This window comes from Lonchura striata, chromosome 4 (assembly GCF_046129695.1).
Source record: "Lonchura striata isolate bLonStr1 chromosome 4, bLonStr1.mat, whole genome shotgun sequence".
Classification (NCBI taxonomy): Eukaryota; Metazoa; Chordata; class Aves; order Passeriformes; family Estrildidae; genus Lonchura; species Lonchura striata.
In genome coordinates this window covers 68,665,997-68,690,665 of record NC_134606.1, presented here as the reverse complement: position 1 = coordinate 68,690,665, position 24,669 = coordinate 68,665,997, and the positions used below count along the sequence as shown (strand labels likewise).

At 41.6% G+C, this 24,669-nt stretch overlaps 1 protein-coding gene across 1 annotated transcript in view; it reads right to left on the bottom strand.

Moving 5' to 3' along the window:
* Positions 1-7,175: 7,175 nt before the first annotated feature.
* ANKRD50 (ankyrin repeat domain containing 50) overlaps positions 7,176-24,669 on the bottom strand; it is a 39,122-nt gene continuing 21,628 nt past the window's right edge. Inside the window, exons 3-5 of the mRNA XM_021554927.2 lie at positions 24,089-24,318; positions 12,406-15,953; positions 7,176-10,175 (exon numbers count right to left, since the gene is read on the bottom strand). Coding sequence (XP_021410602.1) covers positions 12,409-15,953; positions 24,089-24,318 — 3,775 coding nt within the window. The 3' untranslated portion in view covers positions 7,176-10,175; positions 12,406-12,408. The remainder of the gene's footprint in view (positions 10,176-12,405; positions 15,954-24,088; positions 24,319-24,669) is intronic.

Sequence of the window (24,669 nt, the reverse complement as noted above, 5' to 3'; positions counted from 1 at the left end):
GAGCTGACTCTGAGTCTTCTTTCCACAGAAGAGTTTCAACTTAGATGAATTGCTGCTATTTTCATATATATAGCAATGTATAATAAAAAATGTATACATTATGTGTATAATTATATATGTAATTGCTATAAAGGACAGCAGTACCCTCATCTTTGCTGGTCCCAAATGCCTCCTCAGAGGAGTTGAAAAAGAAGCAGTTTCTAGTTTGGAGGTGAAGATAAAGGGAGGGAAACCACCCAGAGCTTTGCACACTGCATTTTGCCAGCAATGATGCAGAAGGAAGGGTGGATGAGTCCTGTGGAGCGTGCCAGTGACTGCACGGGCTGCTCACACAGCTAATGGGGAACGTGTTCAGAAACCAGCTTGCACCACAACAAAGAAATTAATCACAATTTGTTGGCACGAGCCTGAAAACAATTTCTCTGGGTCTGTAACGACTGCAGTTGTATTGGGCTCCAAGTCTCAACAGCATTTACAGTCATCAAAATGCTGTACTATAAACATTTCATGAGGCCAAACTTCCACTGAATGTAAGGTTTTTGAAAAGAGAGAGTATATATAGATAGATATTTTTAAAATCCAGATTGCAATTTGCCAGCACAATCTCCAATGTCTTGTGGTTATGAAAGTCTGCAAAGCCAGTGGAGGAAAAAGAGATTAAAAATGGGATGGGGCAAATACTCAGGGTTTTTCCCTGTCACCATGCCTCAGGATTGAGATACAGCACAAGTTTAACACGCTGCCACAGCTGGGACTAACTCATAGCTACAGCCAGAGCATATTTGATCTTTTAGACATAAACATCTTTTATTTTCCTTAAACGCAGCTTGAGCACAGGACTGGTCCAAGAGCAAAAGAAGGATAGTGGCAAGAAAGTCTGCAATCAGTTTTTCATCTGTCCCCTAGGATGAAAGAGGAATATGTGAGTCATTTTCTTGTACAATGGAGAAGCCTGAATCCCTCTGCATCTGGTTAAAGCCAGGGACTGGCCAAACCGTATTCTGCTGTGATTTGTCACAGATTAAATGCAATCATAAATGTTTCTGGAAGTATTTTTTCATGGGTTTTGAACTCGGCCATAAAACACTGTTCTTTCAGTGGAATTTCAGCCACAGAACTCCTATACTAATGCCTGAAGTGATCAATAAGTGATAAATGACTGACATTCTGGTCCTATACACTGAACAATGGAATGTTGAAGGACAGTGACACTTGTTCCCATGGGATTTACTTTATTGTTTTATGTGTCTTTTCAGACTCATACTTTGAGTTTTTTTTACACTAATGTTTCATAAACTGCTATTGAAGCAATAAAAACAGAGATAGAGAAAGCATTTGGGAGTAATGCCTGCATTTTCACACATCTATTGCATTATTCTTTCTGAGATGCTGCAGTCTGCTAGGAGGAAAGGGACTCAGGGTTGCTTTCTTCCATTTTATTTAATTAATTTTTAAAAGCAATATGGTAATTCTTGCTATGTGGAGTAGCTTTCCTCTTTTAGTCAGCCCTTCCTAAAGATCCTTCACCCACTGCCAGATGAAATAGTAACAGTGAGTGAAGCAGTATTTATTCCATCATGCTCCGTTTGGGTTACCTTAAACTAAATCTTCTCTCACTATACAGTAAACTTCAGTCTGAACAGCTATTTGGGGATTGAAGTAGTTACAGAAAACGAGCAGAGATGTTGTTCTGAACCTGGTGCTGGAGGGGGGAACCCTGCCAGGAAGGTGGGACCACCTCCCTCGGGAAGAAGGCGGAGATGGGCAGGGCTGAGACGGGATCTCCCCACTTGGTCCTGTGTCCGGGATGCTGTGCCGGCTGTAACCATCCCCTGCTGCCTGCTCAGTGCCTGCATGAATGTGCCCTGTAGGAGCCAGCACAGGCCAGGAGAAGCCAGCGCTGCCCTGGGGTCCAGAACCCTGCTGGCTGTGTGTGCCCCGCATTCCCACGCACATCCCGCAGCGCCGGCGGCTCGGGGGGCGTACCTGGAGACTCCCCGATTGATCTCAACGAGCAGAGGATGAGCTGTGTGTCATAACCTGGCCGCGTTTCATGTTCAGAGAGAGATTCGAGCTCTTTGAATAGCTCTCAGCTTGTTCCCCGGGGAGCCAGCCCTGCTGGCAGCCCTCAGCCCGGGTGGCGGCTGGGATTTATCCCATGGGAGTGCTCCAGCTCTGGATGCAGCCCCAGCGGAGCCGCGCACAGCCGGCTACCGCTGCCCTTCATTGCACAACAGGCTCAGGAAAACGCCCCCAGAGTGGAAGAAGCACACTTAAATAGCCTTATGTAATTTCAAACTAATACATGCGCGGGTTAGTCCTCCTCCGAAGGGAGGGGTCACGCTGCGCTAGCCTGGTATCCCAACAAAGCCCTCCCACCAGCTGCTCCAAGCTGGGACAGCCCAGACTACATCAGCAGGAGCATGAAGACATTCTGTCCCTAACTTGGTCTTCAGGTCACACTCCTGTCAGTCTCAGCAGCCTCTTGGGCAGATGAGCAATGCTCTCTTCTCACAAGGTAAACCCCCACACCTCACATCCCGTGCTGAATCCATCCCGAGGGCAGCCTGGCTGGTGTGGCCCTCGCCATGCTCTGCACGGACAGCCCCTCCTCTGATTGTGCCAAAAATGAGCCCCTGGTGTGCTTTGGAAGGCTTTGATTCCCAGTCTCACCTCTCATTTGTGAAGTCTCTGGTTAGCCAGTGCTGCCCACCATGGAGTTTGGTGTTCAAACAAGCATTCCATGCTTCCCCCGGGACGTAACAAACATACATGCACAGACCAAGCCTCAGTTCCCACACCCATCCTCTGTCCGTCCATCTCCACGCTTAGCACCACCCCACCCCCTAATAATTAGGATGCCTAAATGAGAACAGAGCAGATTTAATTGAGACTGTTTTTTCCATCTGAGGCACGGTGCCCACAACCTAGCGGTCCTGCCAGAGTGGGAAAACTGGAGGAGCCAAGGAATACTTTGACCATGGTGTTACCTAAGTTGTGGAAACCTGTTTTGTTCCTGAAGGAGTAGATTAGGAGTGTGGGGAATATCATGTTTAAAGCAGCTTGACACTACTTGGCGATTTCTAGTCACTGTCCGTGTGATCTGTGAAAACCCCAGAGTTAAATGAAAACAGATTGAAAAGGCAAACACAGTCATTATTTCTGCAGGGAAAGTGCTCTATCCTGGGGATACAGCTTGGCAAACTGGGAGCTTAGGAAACACAGGGGGGAGTACATCTGCTGCAGTAATTTTCCTTTTCACCTGGTTCCTGCTGTGCTGCACAGCGGCACCGCCGAGTAGCACCATGGAAATACACTCCTGCACCTGTGCTCCCCTTTGTGCCCACTGTTAATCTGGAAAACACTCATTTTTGCGAGTGTGCATTCCCTATTACCAGCATCTGACGGCTTTGGCTAAGAACTGGAGAGGCAGTAAATCAATATTCAAGTTTGTTCATGTTGGTAATAAGGGAAGAATAATTCTGATGTTCTTGGGATTGTCTTTTCTCTATGCAAAAAGATCAACCAACTCCCCTACACAGATTTGGGGCATGGAAATTTTCCTTCTAGTTTGTTGCAAAACAGGTTTTCAGCAGATGCAAGGAAATCCTTATGCTTCAAATAGTGTCTTCACTTTCTGTATTGTATAATGCTCACATGAATGGCTCCACAATTATTCCAGACCAAATTCTTTAAATCTACTCACAGCTTAAAACTTGTGTTTAATAGCTGATTATCTTACCCTTAAAGAAAAAATATTATTTATAGATTACAGTGCACTTTTTCAATCTCAGCCACTTGTTCCTGGTTTAGTTAGCACTGGCTGACACACAAAATATTAATGATAAAAACACTGTCTCTGGGTTGGGAAATCTCTGAACCACAAACAGCTAGAAGAACATTTAGAGAAAAAAAAAATTGAAAATTTACCCTGTTGTACTTTTCTATTCACATCTGATATTGGTCATTGCTAATGACAGATTGCAGAGCTGGATGAATTTCTGGAGTGTCCTGAAATGGCTGTTCTTAAATCCATCATCCCATCCTGGCAAAGAGGAAAGACTTACCCTTTTTAGAAAATAGGCTGCATGTAAATGAGCAAAAAAGCTCAATGTGAGCCAAAAAGCTCTTTAGTATCAATTTAGGCACAAATTTTGCTACCTTTCCTCAGGTGAAGGGAATCACACTTTTCAAATACTACTATGATGAATGGATTGTAACTGCTGAAGTCTCGACCCCATGAAAATAAGAATGTCCCTGAATAATTCTGTTCATTAATTTCACATGCTAAAAAAAGTAATTAGCAAAAACATTTCAAAACCAACTGCATCCAGTTTTCTTGTGGGAAATCTCAGCAGAGCACAAGCAGAGAGAATTAACCACGGTGTTACCAGGGCCAACATTGCAAGAGTCGGAGCGAATGCGCTTCTGCCTCGCTCTGGGTCTGCAGTGAACAGCTCTGGCAGCCAAATGAGGACTCTTAATTATGCACCCTCTAATCATCTCAAGATTTGCTTTAGCAGTGACATTTTTAGACATGCCAAAGAGTGAGCTGCATTTTGAAGACTTCAGAGATGACGTGAACCTTTCCTCCCTGCTTTCTTCTCATGCAACTAAATGTTGTACATCACGTGTCCAGGTGCTTTTGCTCCTGCTCCTGTATGGAGAAGTCCAGCTGGAAGGGAAAGTATGCCACTTGGTCCTCTCCAGCTTCTGAAAAACTTCTCTGCTTTGAGCACTGTGCCTGTAGAAAGATCTTGTCTCTCCACACCATGAATACCATCAAATGACAGCCTTCAGAAACAGGCAACCCCATTAATTTGTCAGCAGGCTGACAGCTAACCAAGGCACAGGGGAGACGTGAAATGTTAGCACAGACAGAAACGTTCAGACTGCTTTATCTCCCCTTCACTTCAGAGTGTTACATTAGCAGAAAACTGGCACCAGGACACAAAGGCTTGGTTGCATGCTCGGTACTGCCTCTCACAGAGCTCCCACCTGTCAACGAGGGTCCTGGATAATTCTGGGTTTTTTTTCCTTTTTTATTTTTTCTTTTCTTTTTTTTTTAAAGCTCTGATTGCAGTAGGAAAAATGAGCACAACTCCAGGGAGAGCTTGGCAAGCTCTCTCCCCGAGCCACGCTGCTCAGCACGGGCCAGAGCAGTGAGGTGGTCCCTGGTCCCAAGCCCAACCATGCAGGAATCTGCTGGCAGAGCAGCCTCCAGAGAGGAGCTGACTCCTCTCCCACTGCTCCAGCAGCCAGCCAGGAGCTGGAGCTGGCAGCACCCAGCTGCATGGACAGCCTCCAGCGAGCTGCGCTGCAAATGCACAAAAAGCAACAGGAAAAAAAAAAAAAAAAAAAAAAAAAAAAGCAGGAGATGAGTTAATGCCAGACAACAGGTTATTCAAGGCAGCAGAATTGCCTAGTGCTAGGAGCAGCCCAGGGGCTTTTCCTGACGTTTTTTTGAGCCTGTTCAGTGACTGACAGAGCAAATGCATCCTCATCTCAGTCTTTGTCCCTTGTTTTCTGTGCTTTGGGATTTACTGGCAAATAGCAATAGCAACACCTTTCGTGAGCGCAGTAAGAAAAAAAACAGCAACAGAACTATCACACTATTATTAAAGCTGGAGCGAGACTGGAATGTTTTGTTATTGGGGAAAACACAATGTGAACTAGATAGCCAGCATAATGGAAAATGACAGAATAAATCATAATAAAGGTCCACTCTGTCATTTATGGATAAAGTTTTGAGTTTTAAAGTCTCTCTATGACATTGCCTAATGTTCACCAAGATAAAACCAATACACAAAAGCTCTGCTCACAGCTCTCAATCTAAGAGAAGAGGTTTTAATTACTTAATATCTCAAAATATTTTTTTCCCTAGGAGATGCAGGCTTAAAAGTCATTACATCAAAAAAGTTATCGGGGAAAATAAAAAACCAAAACCAACAACCAGACCCCAATGCCTTATTCTGTCCCCGCAACCAGCAAATTACATTTAAATTCTAAAGGTTAATCTGTCTGTTACCTACATACACATTTGGAGACTTCTTTATCAAAATTATCTGCCAACTAGATTTCCCAGTCCCATACCCTGTTTCTGTAACTCTTTGTAGCACAAGATGATTAGGATTTAGATCAAGGCCAAACTCTCCAAGGGCCTCCAACATAAAGGCTTTAGTTTGCTGTGCCAACCAATCTCAGTTTACTTTTGGAAAATAAATATAATACACAAGCCAAACTGTAGCATGGATCTCACAGAAGACATGAAGCATTATTTAATGTGATTGTGTATATTCCATAGAACAAGAGATTTAAACCAGGTGTTGAGTAATTTTATTTAAATATTATTACAGTGCTTATCTGAAGAAAATGTCTGTCTCTGGGACATAATAAAACTTATTCAAAGAAGATTCTTTGCTTCCATGAAAAATAGCCACTGAATTAATGGATCTCATACTTTGTTATTTTGGACTGAGAACTTAACAAAAGAGGATCAATAACAGAAATCCACAGAAAAGAAGTCAGAAGATAATGACAATTTTGCCATTCACCTAATCTTAGGAATCAGTCGAGCCATGTGTACCAGCTGCTGGGATCTGTGTGAACCAGAATACCTGGGGGGTAAACCCATCATCTGCAGAAGGCACGGCCAAACTCCTGCACACTCAAAAACCCTCTGCAGAGAAATCATGGTGGCTCTACGATCTGAAAAAGTGAGACAAGATCACAGAGCCAAAGGGTATTATTGCAAGGACCAGAAAACTTCCCTACCTTTTCTAATAACACATTCAAGAAAAATGAGTAGCCACTCAAAGTAAGAGAGCTTTTCCTTAAGCTGAAAATACTATCGAGAAACACTCATCAAGGCAATAATTAACGAAACCCCTTTGAACTTGTTAAGAACTCATAGCAACTGAAATAGTTAATTTATTGGCCCTTGTGGTATTTACAGTATATAATGGTCACTTTAAACAGAAGGACATGCAGCAAATCTTCTGCATATGCTCAAAGCCACAGGAATTAATGCCAGGGTCTGAGGTTTGCTAGCCTGGGCTGCTTACTGGACACACAAATCATGCTTCATTTAGCACTACATGAAAGTTAATCAAGTTTAATAACCTTTTCCTGAAATATCCCAGGAAATGAGGTAGAAAAATTAAAACAGTTAGATGTCTGCTGAAAAGCAAATATATTTATTATGCACTTTAATATACACAGGGATTTTCGCTTAATATAATACAAGGAATAAAATAAAAATTTTACAATGTGAAATTCATTCAATGTACATTAAAGGCTATTTACAACACACTCCAGGAAAAAACAGTCTATCTGCAAACCAAGTTAACTGAGGAGTTCAGATGGGGACTATTAAGCATAACAGACATTTGCATAGCAGAGTAACTGAGGAGGGAAAACACCTTTTTAGTTTTAAAGAAATGGTAATGTTTTCAATACTGTTCACAGAGAAGACAAAAATGCATCAATTGTGCCTTGGTATCTCTTAATGCATTTCTCTCCAGATGAGTTTTTCCACAAGTACACAGTATTGATATCCATGTCCACAAAACAAGTCTTTTTCCCCAGCTCTCCCATCAAGAATTTTGGATGTCTTGTGGAGATGACCTTGGAAGGACCAGTGAAATGGGATGAAGAGAAACAGGATTTCTGTTTTATTCAGGTTTTTTGGGTGGTGAGAACTGCTGCCCTGGCAGAAGGAGCTGTGCTGAGTCACAGCTGCACCTCTCTGCTCACCTCCACTCCATTTACAGATGGGAAAGGGCAGAGCAGAGGGAGCAATGGGGGAACAGCAACTTTGCTTGGCACCCAAACCCTTGATAAATGGTGATGCTAAAAACCACACGCAACAGCAATGTCGAATTACACAGACCATCTGAGAAAACAGATGATTTAAAGCAATTCATGCCCCATTCCAAAGGGATATGCAAAAATGTGGCAGAATTGTCATTCTGAAAACATTTTTGACAGGTCTACTTTCTGCTGATACGGAGAGAGGGTTTCCCCAGTGACTGTTTCAAATGTAAATACTATTCACACAAAACCCACCAGACTATCTCTAAGTTGTGGCCCCTTGTGAAATTGGCCATATTTTTAAGTCCTCTGTCCACAAGGTGCAACTCATAACAACACAATAAAATTAAATAAATATAATCCCAATGACAGTCAAGGTCAGTAGAAAAAAAGTTGGCGTTCAGTGATCCCTTTCCACAGAACAAAACATACATCTAATCACTAAGGAAAGTCATATTCTTGCACAGTATTGCAAATGTACTACACTTGAGGTTTGGAACAAGTTTGCTGAGAACATTTTGGTACTTTTTCTTTTCTAAACCACTAACCCTCTTAAGGCCATTCTGCCAGACTCCTGTTATGTTTATTTTATAATTGTCCCACAGGGACAAGAAATTCAATACATGAAACATTCAGAGTAATCCATATTGCCGTGTATCAGCTTCTAACATCTAATTTTACTATATGCTGAATGCCTGACTATAAAAGATTTTTTTTTTTTTACATTTAGGAAAAAGCAAATAACAATGGAGGTGCAAGATTTAAAAGAAGAAAAGTATTCTGATGACAGTTGATCATAATAACCAGACATGGAGCCCTTCAGTACCTCAGAATATGCATTACATCTACATCTAGAGGCCTTTCATCAAAGTTCAAGGATCTTATTAATCATCTATGAAAAATAACCTCAGCTCTTTATCATCTTATTTCTGGAATGATCAGAATTAGAGTATGAAAAAGATGAAACCCAAGCCTTTAGAAGAAACACTTGCATACAAAAATAGGCTTATTTTCTAAAGAGCAAGGCTGTGTAATGGTGAATAGTAGAATAAAGCTTGCATTTGTAGGAGAAAAGAACCCACTTATTTCATTTTATCACTTGCAGAACTGTGCAAGTAAGATGTGCACATTCAAAGGGAAAACTCACACTGCTCGCTTTCACAACAATGACCTTGACTTTGCTCTTTTTCACACAAGTGAAATACTTCTGCTGTAAGAGCGGGAAGCCAGCTTTCCATTATCCATGGATGGGCTCTCCTGACTGCTGATTCACCGTGCTCCAGGTACAGAGACACGCTGGCTCTACCTAATCCCCGTGAAGCAGTAACCACATTCATACCAGTTTGTGCTTTAAGGAGTTATTGTCTCAGGACAGGGCTAACTCAGCCATCTCTGTACTCCCCAGGCAACGCTGTCTCTGTTTTTTTCCACTGCGCTCTCGCTGCGGATTCTCTCAGCCTTGCTCACAAAGGGTCTGTATTTTCCATGGTTTGCTTTACTGACATTCCCAAAAATAGTCCTTTACCTTGGAAAAGAGAAAGAGCTGTTTCTAATGTATAGAGATATACAAGAAAGCAGGATCAGATCTTTTAGCACCTCAGACATACCCATATTAGTTACCTCATCACCATAGCAATAACAGAGCCTATTGCAGACCAAGTGTCCAAAACTTGCCTATTGCTTTCAGTGGTCCCAGTCTGCCATCCAGATTTGGTGCTGTAGTACCAGAGAGTGGATTTTTGCCTCTTAAAAATCCCAAAGACACTGCAGGTGGTTGCAGTCCGACTTCTTTGCCACCACTGAACAGCAATTACACAGACAGAACACACAAGTACAGTATTTATAAAATACTGTTAAAAGACCTGTAATTCTGGAGGGAACCTTTTGAAGTACACGGGGAACTGACAATACATGACAACAATGCAAATGTGACAAACTCGTTGCGTATTTTCTTTAGCCACAGAAAAATAAATACAAAAAGCACTGCCTTTTCCTTAACACAGTTCACTGTGGCACATGCACCTCTACCAAGCGATCTGGAATAGGAAATCCGAATTCCTGGTTCTTACCATTTTCAGCTGTGGTCAGGGAAATACAGCATATATCTTTCTGCAATTAAAAAAAGTGCTCGTTCTGTGTTTTAAATACAAAGTACACAAAATAAAATTTCGAAGCACAGAGGGTTATACTGAGAAGGCAGCCTGAAAATGTAGGCACGTTACAGTAATTAAGGTAACTGAACTGTAGGAATCACATTCTTGAATTTCTAGGTGGACTAAACAAGCATTGTTTGCTTTCATCCCAGCCAGCTGATAAATCATTGGGAGCAGAAGCGCTTCTGTTCACAGCATCATGGAATTGGCCTGGAAGTATAAAATAAAAACTTTAAGCTTTGAAATAGTCTGTAACACAAACAGCATTGTCAGAAATAGAGCTGTATCACCCCTAATTAAAGTCAAAAGCACACAACAACAACAACCTGATGAGGAAAAGTGTTTCCTGCCTAACCCCGGTCCTGTGATTGATTCCCTGTGCTCTCTGCCATCCCAAGAACCTGCAAGGTCCCCACAACACAAGAGTTTCCTGGTGGGAAGCAGCAGCCAGGAAAGGAAAGCCATTCCTGTGGTGCTCCTGTGGAGTGTTTCTGATGTGATTCCCCACAGGTGACTCACTTATCCACCGGTCAGGAAAATTACCCATTTTTCTGCTTGAGATTTGGCAAGAGAGGAGGCAAATTACAGCCTGTGCTAAGCAATTCATAATCCACACAGATTTGCTCTAAACTCCAATCTTTAAAGTGACGCTCTGGGAAGTGTTAAGAGAAAAGCAAAAGGAACCATTTGGTTATCTACACCTCATTTTTTAGCCATTTGTAAAACCAAGAATTTCACTAAGAGAAACCCTGTATTTTCAGTAGCACACCATTTGTTCTAGACAAAGCAAAGCCAAATTTTAGTGTGATATGTGGAATGTTCAGATTTCTTTATATGCTGTTTATATTTTAAAACCAAGGGAGATGTAAAAATTCACCAAAACCAGGCTTTTGATGACAGGTCAGGTCAGATGAACACATTCTACGTCAGAACCATGCAATGGATTTACAATAAAGTACAACATGAAAGCAAGCAATGAGCATCAGGTGCAGGCACGTCAGAGTTAGGAAATACAATCCTTAATTACATGTTTCAAAGTTTTACAGAAGCAGGAAAATATTACAAACAAATTCTAATCCTGTTTGGGCATGATGTACTACTGTGGGAATCTGAAGTCCTTGTAACTTTTACAAAGATTTAGGTACTTTTCTCTCCCAGCTGATGATTTCTCTCTATGTCTGTTCCTGCTGTCCTGCCCCACAGCTCATCTGACCCTTAGGTAAAATTTGCATTTTACAAATTTTACAAACATCTAGAGCAGATGTTTCTGAAACACTGTATTGTTTCAAACATTTTAATTGAAGCAAAATACCAACCCAACAGGGTCCTGCACAGTATTCTATTGCTCTACAATTCTCTGTGGACCTCAGCTACATCTACAGATATATTCAATTAAAATCAATTTCCAGAACATTTTGGGAAAATGCCTGTTTATGTGTTTTTGACAGCTGAAAACCTTCCATGTGTGGATTCTGCACCCCCTTAAACTGTCCTAGAAACATGCTGTCTTTGATGACCTGCAGCAGAACTGAGTCAGAACTGGCAAGAACATTCTTGTTCTAAGGAGCAGCAGCCCGAGCTGTCCAAAATGCTGCATTCACAGGCAAAAAAATGTTTTCAAAAGTGAGCGAGCAATAAGAGGTGGGTACGCATTTCATAAAGATGCTGCTTCTCTGAAATTCCAATAGAAAACATATTAACACATTCCAAATACCCTAAAAAATATACACCTCAACAGGAAGAGGGAGAAACATAGAACTATTTTAGCTGACTCACTGACAATTCATATCTGAAAAAGAGACTGATAATTACTTTTTCAGCTTAAAATTCAGTATTGGAGAGGAGGTGAGATATCTAAATGACGTTCACTGATTAAGAACAACACAATGGTCAGAAAATTGGTACCATAACATAGATTATAATTTTGCACTAAGAAAAGCCACCTCTTTTATAGGAGGACTATCTTTACAGTAACAGAAATACAAAATCAAAGCTTTAGAATAGTAATTTGTACTTACGCTTCACCCTTAAAATCCACATTCAGCAAAGTGGTTGCCTATAACTTATAAGAACCTTTAGAAACTTTCTGAAGAGCATTTTTGTAAATAATAAAATAAATACTGCATCTGAATATATCATGAACTGAAATTCTCATCTGTCCTTACATTTGAAAATCAAATTCCAAATCAATGCCACCTGAAACTCAGTTATCAAAGACAGTGGGCCACAATTAGAGCAACTGAATTCAAGAGACAACACAATAGTGATCCAATTCCTCTATGGCTGGTGATTTTAAATGACAGCAAAGGAAATACTTGACAGGTTAAGATTTTAACATCCATCACATAAGCAATTATGATGGTAATGATAGTAAAATGTAATTTTAGCACATTTTAAATGAAATGCAGGCATTTGGTTCCTTTGTGACTAGGTAAGTTACCTTTTACAATGGTGTTTCCTTCTTGTAGTTGAAGCTTGGGTCACTACCTTCAATCTGAAGTTTTAAGGCTTGCTTAAGGCTGAGTTCTGTCTCTGCGGAGGGATAGCCTTCCAACACATCCTGATGCCCCCTGTCCTGCACTGTTCGTGGGACAGAAACCCTGCCGAGAAAAACCTGATTGCTCTGAAGATGGTAATTTGGATTTGTCATAATGCCATTTCTCTTCTTCTGCTCCCCGCTCTGTTGGTGAATCAGGAACTGCTGCTGAGATCGACCAACTTCTTGCTGAGCTGGAGGGACCAAAATCTTGCACTGTGGCTCTGGCGGCATTGATTTGAGTGGCATGCTTGTGCCAGATTTGGCAATAGGTACTCGTTTATCAAACTGAGTCATTTCATACTCTAGCACTTTGGGTTGGGAGGAACTACTCTGCTTTATTTTCTTTCCAGCTGACCCAGACTTGCTGGAGTTGTCTGTTTTGCCCCCTTTGTTCGCTTTAGTTGATTTCAAACTAGGTTTCACTTGGCTCCATTCAAACTCACTACTGGGTGAATTATGATTTTGACTTAGGGAATGAGTTGTGGAAGAAGGGGAGACAATGGACTGCCTGCTTCTGCTGCGTGGCAGGGAATGCTGCTGGATTTGCTCTGTGAACGACAGGCTGTGGAAACTGTCGATGGGCACCGTCTGAGCGGTGGCCGTTGAGGACGTGGTGCGGAGAGAAGAATTTTTGGAGCTTTTCAGGGAATTATTTGATAAAGATGACTTCTGACGGTCAACCGTAGAATCGGGAGACTCCGAAGGAGAACTGAAGGCGTGTGCAGGCCCATTGGATAATCCCCGCATTCCAGACTGCACGTCTCCTCCTGTACTCCCTGAACTATTGGACTTCATGGTTAAGGACTGCATTTTAGAGGAGACTGACTGTAAGGGCTTCTGCTCCATTGTGTGGACTGGAGACGGAGTGCAACCATTCAGAGTTGATGCACCATATTTTTCCAGTAATTTGATAATCTGGGAGTGTCCATTTTTGGCTGCAACCCGCATAGCAGTGCGCCCAAACTGGTCAGCGTGATTTGGATCAGCACCATGCTCCAGTAATATCTGGACAACGTCAATGTGCCCCTCTTGGGCCGCAATGCAGAGTCCAGTAGCACCTTGATTACAAGTGTGGTCAACCAGAGCACCATGCTCGATGAGAAGCTGCACGACCTTCACGTGGCCTTGCCATGCAGCAGACTGCAAAGCGGATCTCTTCTCGTTATCTGCAGCGTTCACGTCAGCGTGGTACGTTATCAGCACCTGCACCATCTCCAAATGGCCCTGCCAGCAGGAAACATGGAGTGCTGTTCTTCCTTCAGCGTCGCTTGCTTCGACATTTGCACCATTTTCTAAAAAATACTCAGCCATCGTAAGCTGGTTTTCTAATGCTAGGATATAAAGCGTTGGCCGGCCATCAGCGTCTTTGTAGTTCACATCTGCTCCGTGGCTGAGCAGTAGCTCAACTATATCTCTGTGACCTTCTAAGGCAGCAACTCGGAGAGCATTTCTCCCATCGTAGCCTCTCTGATCAATGTTGGATTTATTTTCCAGTAACATCTGCACACAATCATAGTGACCTTCCTGTGCGGCTAATATGAAAGGTATCCTTCCATCATTATCAATTTCATTTGTTCTAGCACCTTGTTCTATAAGAGCTTCACAGATCAACCTGTGACCTTCAAAAGCTGCCATGTGCAAAGGTGTCCAGCCTGCATCGTCTCTGTGATTTTCATCTAGCCCCCTGTCCAGCAGAGTCCGTACTACTTCAACATTGCCCTGCGCAGATGCTATGCTCAGGACTGTTCTACCTTCACTGTCAATGCTGTCAACAGCTGCACCCCAAAACAAGAGAGTATTCACCACTGAGGCGTGGCCCATGGAGGCTGCTGCCAGAAGCGGCGTCCGGCCGTTGTTGTCTGTGTGATCAACATCAGCTCCTCCTTCCAGGAGCAGATCAACCACATCCACGTGTCCTTCATAGGCGGCCACCAGCAGTGGAGTCATGCCATCCTTGTCACAGTGGTCGACTTCAGCACCGCGGTCGATGAGGAGGCTGACCACCGAGGCGTGTCCCTTACTGGCCGGCACGCAGAGCGCAGCCACAGACAGCGCCGTCCTCCCGTCCACGTCCTCGTGGTTCACCTCCGCACCGTGGTCCAGCAGGTGCTCCACGATCTCCTTGTGCCCCATGTACGCAGCTGCGATCAGAGCCGTCCTGCCCTCGTTGTCAGCTTTATTAACTTCAGCCCCGTGCTGGAGCAGATTCAGCACGATATCTTCGTGTCCTCCCCAGGCCGCCGCTCTCAGCGCCGTCCGGCTGTCAGCATCGGCGCAGTCCACTTTGACCCCGGCGTACAGGAGCGCGGACACCACCTCCGTGTGCCCTCCCCACGCCGCCGAGCGCAGCGCCGTCCAGCCGTCGTGGTCCGTGTGGTTGACGTTGGCCCCACAGCCGATGAGGCAGTTGACCACCTTGGTGTGCCCCTGCCGAGAAGCCAAGGTCAGCGCTGTTTGCCCGTGGGTGTCTTCGATCTCCAGATCCGCCCCCCTTGAAACCAGCAGGTTGACCACGTCGAGGTTGCCGCTGTACGCCGCGTTGGCCAACAGCGTTCTCCCGTTGGAATCGCACTGGTTTACGGACGCCCCGTTGTCCAACAAGGTGCGGATGGAGTCTTCCCTCTCCAGAGCCTGCCGGACGATGCAAGACGTGCGGTCATCTTCGCTGTTGACGTGAGCACCAGCCTTTACCAGCAGCTGTAACACCTCTTGCTCTTTAGGAATTAAGGTTGACAGGGAGTCTTTGACAGGTGTGCCATTCCATATCATCCACAAAGCCAGCTCGGAAGTCTCCAACTGTAAATTAGAATTAATGAGATGCAGTGCAAACTCTTGAGCTTCTAATGGTGTTAAATCCTTTGCCCGGCAGGTGTAACTCATTGCCAGCATTCTGTGTCCCTCTGCGGCATTACACAAGTATTTCTGTGTACAGTGCTTTACATCCAGCAACCACTCTGCAAAACTGTAATGAAACAAGATTTTTGTATTTCCAAGGCCATCGATAAAGACTTTGGACAGGACATCCAATTTGCGTTGAAAGTCTTCCATTGTCAGCGTCATGTTTTTGGTCCACACGGCGTGATACAATTCCGTGGTGGTCAAGGGCCTGCAGGCTGCAAGAATCACATTAAGGATGGGCTGGACCTTTGCAAACTGTTTTCTCACAAAAAGTCTCTGACAGAGCCAAAGGTAGAGGCCATTTAATGTTCCTGGAATATCACGGATTTCCCGTAGCATGATAAAATTCTCCACAACTCCATCTAGGACGCGTTCCAGATACAAAAAGCAACCGCTGCTTTTGATGTGAAGCTGATTCAGCATTTCTGCCGTTTCTTTTGTGAGGTGTTGTCTCAGGGCTTCTTCCTGGTCCAAACGATGCAGAATATATTGCTGCACATCTTTCACAATGTAGGCCTTTCGGAGGTCATCCAGACTTATTTTTCGAAAACCTGTTGAAAGGAGAGAAAGCTGTAATTATTTCTGATCCAACTCTGCTTAACTCAATGTTGAAAGAAGAATAAATAAAAGCCAAGACATTTTTGGGTGGGGAACACCCACAATAAAATATTTTCCCCAGTAAACACAGTGAATATAAATTAAATATAATAGCAGAAAACTTTGATAATTATATGCACTGGTATCATCATATGCACAAGTATAGTAATAAGAAAAAAATAGGTGCTATTAACAAAAATAATATTGAAAATCACTCTGAATTAGGCATTGTGTGTCTGCCTTGGACAACACTAAACATCTAAGCAAAATCATCAAAGCTGCAACTGAAATAATATTATTAAGTATTATTATATCGTTAAAGGAATAATCCCTTTTCCAATGTGGTTAACAATGGAATTCTACGTAATTTTCAGCTATTTAGATTAAGACAATTATTATGTTTATTTAATTACAGAAGAGGGTATTCACATCTGCTGCATATGCATGATTAAATGTATATAAATCACTAACTTGACCACCACCCCTTTTTTTAAAAGCTTTTATGATACAGGAGAGACACTCAAAAATGTTTTTAAACATCTTTGGACCTCTGTGCACTGAAATTTTGCAAGTGAGGACTGAGCTCTAGATAAACACCCTGGTTATCGGGTGGGTGACTCATCATATAAAGACATAGGTTTTCTCGTAGTCATATCTCTCTGTTTTTGCAGCCCGTTGACTCTTTAGAGGTAAAAGGGACATTATTTCATAGACACAGACTGTGTCTGTCCCCTCCCCACTCAAGGAAAGGGACACCGTTCCCAGCAGAACATGTGAGGAAGTTCCCCGCGCTGCCTTAGCAGCCGTAAGCCTCTCAGGAATGGGGCTGAACCAAGGCAGAGCCGTCTGGACACACAGCTGCCTCTGCCATTTTAAACATTTGCTCTGGCAGGGCCAAGGTAAGCACTTGATGAGGACCTACCCTCTCTGATTAGTGACACATCGTGTTGTTTGAACGCTGCTCTTGCGGAAGTTACGGGAAAACCACAGAGGTCACGGAGGCAGCACCTTCAGTGACTGCGTTTCAGGTCAGAACTGCACCTCACTTCTCCAGCTTGTGATTCCTTCCTTACAGCCAGCTCAGCTAATCAGACACAAAACCAACTACTCTTCAAACCAAAGCTAAGTAACTCATCTCTAAATTATACTGAAGGAAAAGCAACCATAGATCAATGTGTTCAACTCCATTTCAGCCCCATCTCCATACAAAAAAAAACATTTTAAGTGAGCCTCTGAAGGATGTTGCTTCTATATTTATGTTTTTATTGTGTTTAAACACTGTGGATCAAACTGCTCAGTCTCTGAGGTTGTTTTGGCAGCAAATTCAGGCTGGTAACAGAGCTGTGGTTTTTGCTCCCCAGTGGCTTCAGCAGAGGTTCTGAATGTCCCATTAAGGTCACTCTGCTAATTGTTTAGTCTACATGAGCACTGTACAAACACCACAGCTGAGAACAGGGAGGTAAGTGTTACTAAAATATTTCTGCTTCCCTTAGTAATTATGGAAGCACTACAAACAGGACTGAACAATACCTAAAACAAAATCATGCTTCTCCACAAAATGAAATAACTGGAGAGGACACTTTTGCACATTTTGTTCAGAGGACAAAACTACACAAGTAAGATTGACTACTTGAAGATTTTTGAATGAGAAGGCCAGGAACAAGAATATAATCTTTCTCCATTCCAGAGGATTCTTTTATTTTTGGTTCTAAAAGAAAACAGAAACAGCTTTATCCACCATAACATGCCACAAATTCAAGTAATGTCCTAACCTGACCTGTAGGATAGCATAATTCATTACTTTACCATGTATTTTATTAAAATATTCTGTATGTAACTTTGTGAAGCCCTCAATTCTTGCACATAACCCAAATAAAAAAACTTTGCTGAGTAAGAGCAAAGAGTGTCCTGTGATTCTGCAGATCCCAAAGCTCCCACTTGAAGTGAAAGTCTGTTTCTAGGTCGGGATACTTCAGAACAGGCAGGGAGCTCTTCAAAATCATTCTCTGTGACTTTAGACCTAAGTGACCCTGCTCCCTAACCTCTCACATTAATCCCATGCCCACATCCTGCCTTCCAATATATACCTGCAAACGTAAGCTATTTTTGTTTTTACATCACTTAAGTGTTTTTTCAGTAGCGGATTTCATTTCCCTGCAATGAGAAAACCCTCAATGGGCTGGCACAACAACAATCCTGAGATTTCAGCTGATGTTCAGTGTTGCCTGACTAATGATTACACTTCACCTCCCCTGACTCCCAGCCTTCCCACAAAAACTTGCAGTGGTAATAGTTCAAGTGCCTCTGTCTCAGTCTCTGTATCTCTGCTTCAAAAACGAGACTCTTGCCTGTCTTGCAAGCGTTCTTTGAAAAACAATTTTCATTTTGCTTCCCCAAATAGGTGGGAAAGTGAACAAAAAACTCCCAAAGCCCTCCAAATAAAAAAGTAAAAAAGGAAGGGTTTGTGTGTTTGGCATTCTTTTCCCCTTTAAATGATGTATCAGTGCCCAGAGAAGCTGTGGATGCTCCATTCCTGGAAGTGTTCAAGGCCAGGTTGGATGGGGCTTTGAATAACCTGAGATAGTGGAAGGTGTCCCTGCCCATGGCAGGGGGTTGGAATGAGATGGGCTTTAAGGTCTCTTCCAACACAAAACATTCTAAGATGCTCCGATTACTTTGTTCCATACTAGAGCTAAAAATGATCTATTCTTACCTCAGATACACCAAATATCTAAGCACTTCAGACAAGTAAATAAATTTCAGAAGGTTTCAGAGCAGTTTTAAACTATTTGATTGGCAACATTTTATGGAAGCAAAAACCTGGGTTTTTTTACCCTTTTCTTTTTTTCTTTTCTACAGTATTACCATACATTTGTTAATGAGATCCTATATATTGTATCTGAAAGTAAGCTTGGATAGCAAGAAGCACACTACACTCATACAGACCTTCACACATCCCAGGGATGAAATGACCTTTTTAAGGGCTGGGATTAAAAAACTGCCATTGCAGCAGACTTTTGGACATAAAATGGGATGTTAATTTTAACCACTGCATCAGGCCATACTATAATAAGCAAATAATTCAAAAGAAGCCCTATAGATAGAACTGATTTTTTTTTAATTCTGAATTTTTTGTTGCTAGCTTGAAGAAGGAAAACAAAGCTGTGCATTTTTTCCCCAAATATCTGCCTAAAGCAAGGCATTTTACATTTCCAAACAAAGGGCTTGCAAACTTGCTTTGCAACTCTGCCCCATACAATAAGTCACTTTCATGGACAAGAAGGACCAAAACATTAAGAGAAAGCTCATTTTGTTTTTGATGCATTCCCATGAACTACTTAAGATCAGCAAAACAGAAGTTACAGTAGACAGAACTTACAGTCCCATGACCCTGCTTCTTGCATTGTTAAAATATTTCATACAACACATCAGTTTAAATCCAATGGGAGCTCCAGTATGAATTGTTCTAATTTATTACATTTCTGTCAGTTCTGTAAACAAATCTGTTCCAAATGTATTCCTAGGCAAGATCTAGGGTCATTCAAAAGGGGAAAAAAGGGATCTTGGTTATAAATACTTTTATAGCATGTCAACCTTTTCATACTTTAATAGTCAAAAAGCTATTAACTAGCAAGTTTCAATACTTAAAAATATCCTCCACTTTCATATCTTTAAATGGATTTACATAAGCATGTAACAGAAGTTTTAAATGCATTTTAATGTATTTAACTGAATTGTTAGCTTTAGAGTAATCCAAATTATTACAAACATGGCAGTAATTTGGCATTAATACTTTATGCTGCTGATCTAAACACCTATTGAATGAGATACTTCTGTGGCCATTTATGCACACCTGCTCAAAAAGAATAACTTATCCAGCAGAGTAAAGGGCACCTGGAGACTCAGGCAGCACACTTAGCTTTTAATGCATTTGCAGTATATTGTGCATTAAAAATTTCTCTGCCTCTTCTGCAGGTGCTATGAGACTTTGGGGCTGAAATCTGCTGCTCTCACTGGTCCGTGTCACTGCACAGAAGTTTATTTAATTAGATCTACAGGTAATAGGCCATTTGAAACTATTTAGTCTTCCCTCTTTAATTACAAAGCAATTAAATTCCAAGTTCACTCACAACTTTTTACAAAAAAATATGAAATTCCCTAGTACAATGATTTCAAAGTGGCAATGAAAAGAAAGGACACAGTAATTAAAAGCTCCCTATGTATTTCCCAAGCATTCTAAATAATGTTTCTTTCCAAACCTCAAACCTAAACAAGAAATAAACTTTTTCAAAGCTTCAGTATTATAAAAGTAAGTTTTACAACCTCATAAATATATAGTTTATCTTTTACAGTAAGACTCCAACTCCCACGAAGACTTCAAAGAAACATTAAATCACCCAAATAAATTCCAACCTACAATGAAAAATTAGAGGACAACTTAGATTTTTTTATTTTGGAAGCAATCTCCTGAAGCAGTCTCATGCCATTTATTTTCTGGAATGGCAGAAAGGTTCGGCTCCAAATCTGGCAACTGATTTGGTTTGGAGATTCAGCAATAAAACTACATGAGTAGCTCTAATTGCCAAAACATGAAGTTTCTCAGAGAAGCTGCATTGTGATTTTTCACTGTATTTCTCTAAGATTTTCATATTTTTGCTAATTTTTTAATTTTTTGGAAAGGTTGTAAGGAAAACAACCCTCCAAATCTATTCAGACCAGTAAACAGCAGAAACATGAGCAAGACATGTTCCTGAGATTTCCAATCAAGAACAAATTTGGATAAATACCAACTCCTAAAAGTTCCTGTCTGTCTGGAACTGAATGACAAATAAAAGGATGAGTGAAAAATGGATGACTATCAGTTTCTGCCTGTGGACATGTGGGAGAATAGAGCTTAAACTCCCTCTCATGCCAAACTGAACCCTTTCACCTCCACTTTCGTTTTTTTAATTGAATTTTCCAGTATTTTTCTGGTATTTGCCATTAACTTCATGAGAATTACGACTCCCTGAGATGTGACATCTGCACAGGTTGTGCAGCCATGCCTCATGCATGAGAAGGAATTCTTCACAAGAATGTCAGTGTTTAACTGAGGGGTATAATCAAGGCCACATGCCACAGATAATTGATTTACGTGTCTAGCAAAAAAAGAAGAAATTAGGTGCCTATTAAAAAGAAGCCTTTTTAAACCATTTGCACATATGCACTTTTGCTAACTTACCTTTATGCTGTTAATGAGAAATTATCTGCTGTTCACTTCAACTTATCTATGTAAAATTGCCTGATTTGAAAATGTCTCAAGTTTTCCAACTAATATGAGGGATTTTCAAACCAGGAAATTTGTTTTGTAAGCATGTTTTCTATGCTTTCAAGATTTAGTCTCCTTTTAGAAGAAGCATTAAAATTAGCTCATTAGCTAAAAATGAAAAAAAATACATTTTATGCTCTGTGCCACTTTCATGTTGGAAAGGCTGTGTTGATGTAGCTGCTTGAGTGCCCACACTTGGAGCCAAATGATAACAAATGATGATGGGGGAGACAACATGGATAACTACGGGTGCAAGACAGAATTGCTAAATTTAGGGGAAAATCCACTAGGAAAAGCCACCAGGCAGCATGTGGCAGTTGGTGACAGAGCATATGAAGAGAAGGCAGTTATCTGTCCCTCTCCTTTTTTAACTCATTTGGCATTTGCTCACTGTGGAGGGTGACCACAGACTCAGCCAGGCATTGTCTCACATTTGGTTCGTATTTTTGAGGTTGTCTCTGTAGCCAAAAGAGGCAAAACTTTTTTTTTTTCACTTTTTTTTTTTTTTTTAAATTAATGAAAGCTGAGAATCTGAGCAAGGGAAAAAAAAAAAATCTGTAGCACGTTGTGCTACTACAGAATCTTGGAATACAGAAGGGCCCAGAGCACAAGCTGCAGCAGATGCAGGCACAGCTATTCAGTTTTCATAAATAAGTCGCCACCAGAAGTGAAAGAACAAAGAGGACCAGAACAAACACCCCTCCTCCTCTTCTCATTCTTAAGAGTGCTAGGGATGATTATTCACCACTGGCAGTGTCAGGATGACAGTGGGTGAGAAAGACTGGACTCTTTCTTCCATGTCATCACTATTTTTGTCTCAGGAGCTGCTTGCACAACTCCCATCTGTACTGCACGCCCAAAAAAGAGCATCATCAGGACAAGGCAACTGCAGCAAGCCCGCTTCCAGTCATTGGGAACACTTTGCTGACATGAGAGCTAAACTTATTTGTCAGACAGACTCAGAAGAATTTTTCACTGAATGAAAATTTTAAGTGAAAACAGATACAAGCTCACTGCAAACAAATTAATACTGGCCAATGTGTATTTCATACCATACTCCAAAACTTATTTTAAAATAAAAAACTACAGATGGGACACATTTTCTTCATCAATTCTGAAGGGATCTCAATCTGTCTCACCAAGTTACAGTGCAACTGATTTTTATTTGGTCCAAATACCTATTGGTGGTCTCCACTTCTGCCTGCCCACCTACTAAATATAAATAGCTTTAAAAAATGGCTTAGCTAAAAGTAAACATTCGAATACCACAAAGGAGGAGAAGAACTTGCCCCAGCAGAAGAGTTAATGTCAGTCAATCCTTTGCAGGCCAGAACCCAAAAAGAAACCCACATTATTTGCAGTTTTACAACACCAAGTTACATAGTTTTTGAAGTTAATGGAAGCTTCAGCCATGTTCCTCAGATCCTCACTACTGCAAACCTGAATATTGGCTGGTAACAGGAAAATCCTCCAACAGTGAATTAACTGGGCAGCCATCACATTGGCTGTACTGTCACATTTTCCTTTCATAGTGGCTAAACCACAACTGCCTCCAAATAGACCCTAAAATTTCTTCTCAATTTGTATCCAATTCTTTCTTTGCTGTACCTTTTCCACATTGAAGGTGGGATTATAGTATCACACACCAATTTCCTTTATGCTATTCATCAGGTCATACTCTGTGGAAATGAAAAATTAACTTGCTGGAATTAAATTTATTTTAAAGGCATATGCATTAGTTCTGCTGATTTTTCCTGTCAGGAATTCCATCTGGAAATATATTTAAAAGACAACAGCACTTTTTTAGGGCTAGTCTGTAACATTGTATAGTTCAATGGAAAGGAAACAGGACTGTTGTGAGAAAGTCTTGTCTGTTTTTTTGGCAATAACAACATATCTAATCAGCCAAACTCTGACAAAACTATTCCCATATGAATAGTGCCTGAAGGAACCCGGTGAAGCCACCCCAAAGTTTCTTTTAGTTGTCACATACTCCCAAATACCAGTCTTCATGTCTGCCACTGATTAATACAGTACTTCATTCCAAAATGCAATTATCCCATTGACCTTCTGCCACTGTAAAAACGAGCAAGCCTATGGGTCTAAGTACTATAATCACATTTTTTGTCCTAATTGTGTCCTTAATACACACAGGCTTTATACATAAGGCCTGGAATCCAGTCCAGATATTGCCTTTTATTACATTTCAGAGAACTTCCAGTAACAATGTCATTACAGTGAAGAAATGTTCTCATGACACAGTAGAGCCTGGATGAAGAAGCTGTAAAAATCTTTTTTCATGTGCAACCTTTGCCAAAAGCACAGTCCAAGAATCCACATCTACATTGTTCCTCTCTCCCATTTCACCTTCAGAGATTATTACCCACTTTCTGCAAACATGGTGAGAGATTTCAATGGCAGATGAAAGGAAAACCTTCTGAGGTTGTAAGGAATGGGTGTATGCAGCTGAAATACTTCTGTACTTACACATCACCTATGCCGTTTGAAGCCTCCTGAAATGAGCAAAGCAAGAGGAAAACTCAAGACACTGAAGAGAACATGGATGCTTTGCAAAGATAAAATTTAACTCCAAAATGTGTAGTTGATTTAAACTCTCCATAGTCCTTGGGAAAGAGGGATGTGTGTTTTTTAGAATTGCTATTTTTCCTATTGTCATTTTTTACAAGCAAGCATGCAGCAGTGCTTCCCACCATCCCCAGGGCCTGGCAAATACAACATCCTAGGTACAGGTCCCAAACAATTCCTGTGCTCTGTGCTCACCTGTAAACATTTTTGTAACAGCTTTACTCTGCTTGCGGGCAGAACACAGGAGGAGCAGCCAGGGAGGGAAGAACTCGAAGTGGCTGGCTAAAATCTCTGCTATTGTCCCAGATAAACTCGTGGAAGTCTGTTCACCCTCGGAAACGTTGCAGCCCTCGTCCACCGAATCCACCAGCATGAAGAGGCTCTGCTGAGGGGGCTTCATTCCCAGGAGAGGCAGCAGAATGCACCTGGAAGCAACATGACACAAAATCAGTATTTTAAATGCATTTAACAATGCATTGACTGTCACATCGCATCCGTGCCACGTCACTGTCACATCCAGGACAAAGTCATGATCAACTTAAAATGCAAAGTTACTTTTTAAAAAAGTTACTATGGAAAACATTGAAGTAGACTAAACTAGAAGAAATACTTTGAACAGGCAGATAGTGATCTAGCTCTTGTTTAGGCACCATTACTTTTTCACGAACTTCTAATTTATAACAATACTTAAACATTATGTAATAGTGTCCACGGCTAATTAGAAGACTTGGAAAAATGTTGCTTCACTAAGAACCTACTTGGCCTAAAGCTTAAAA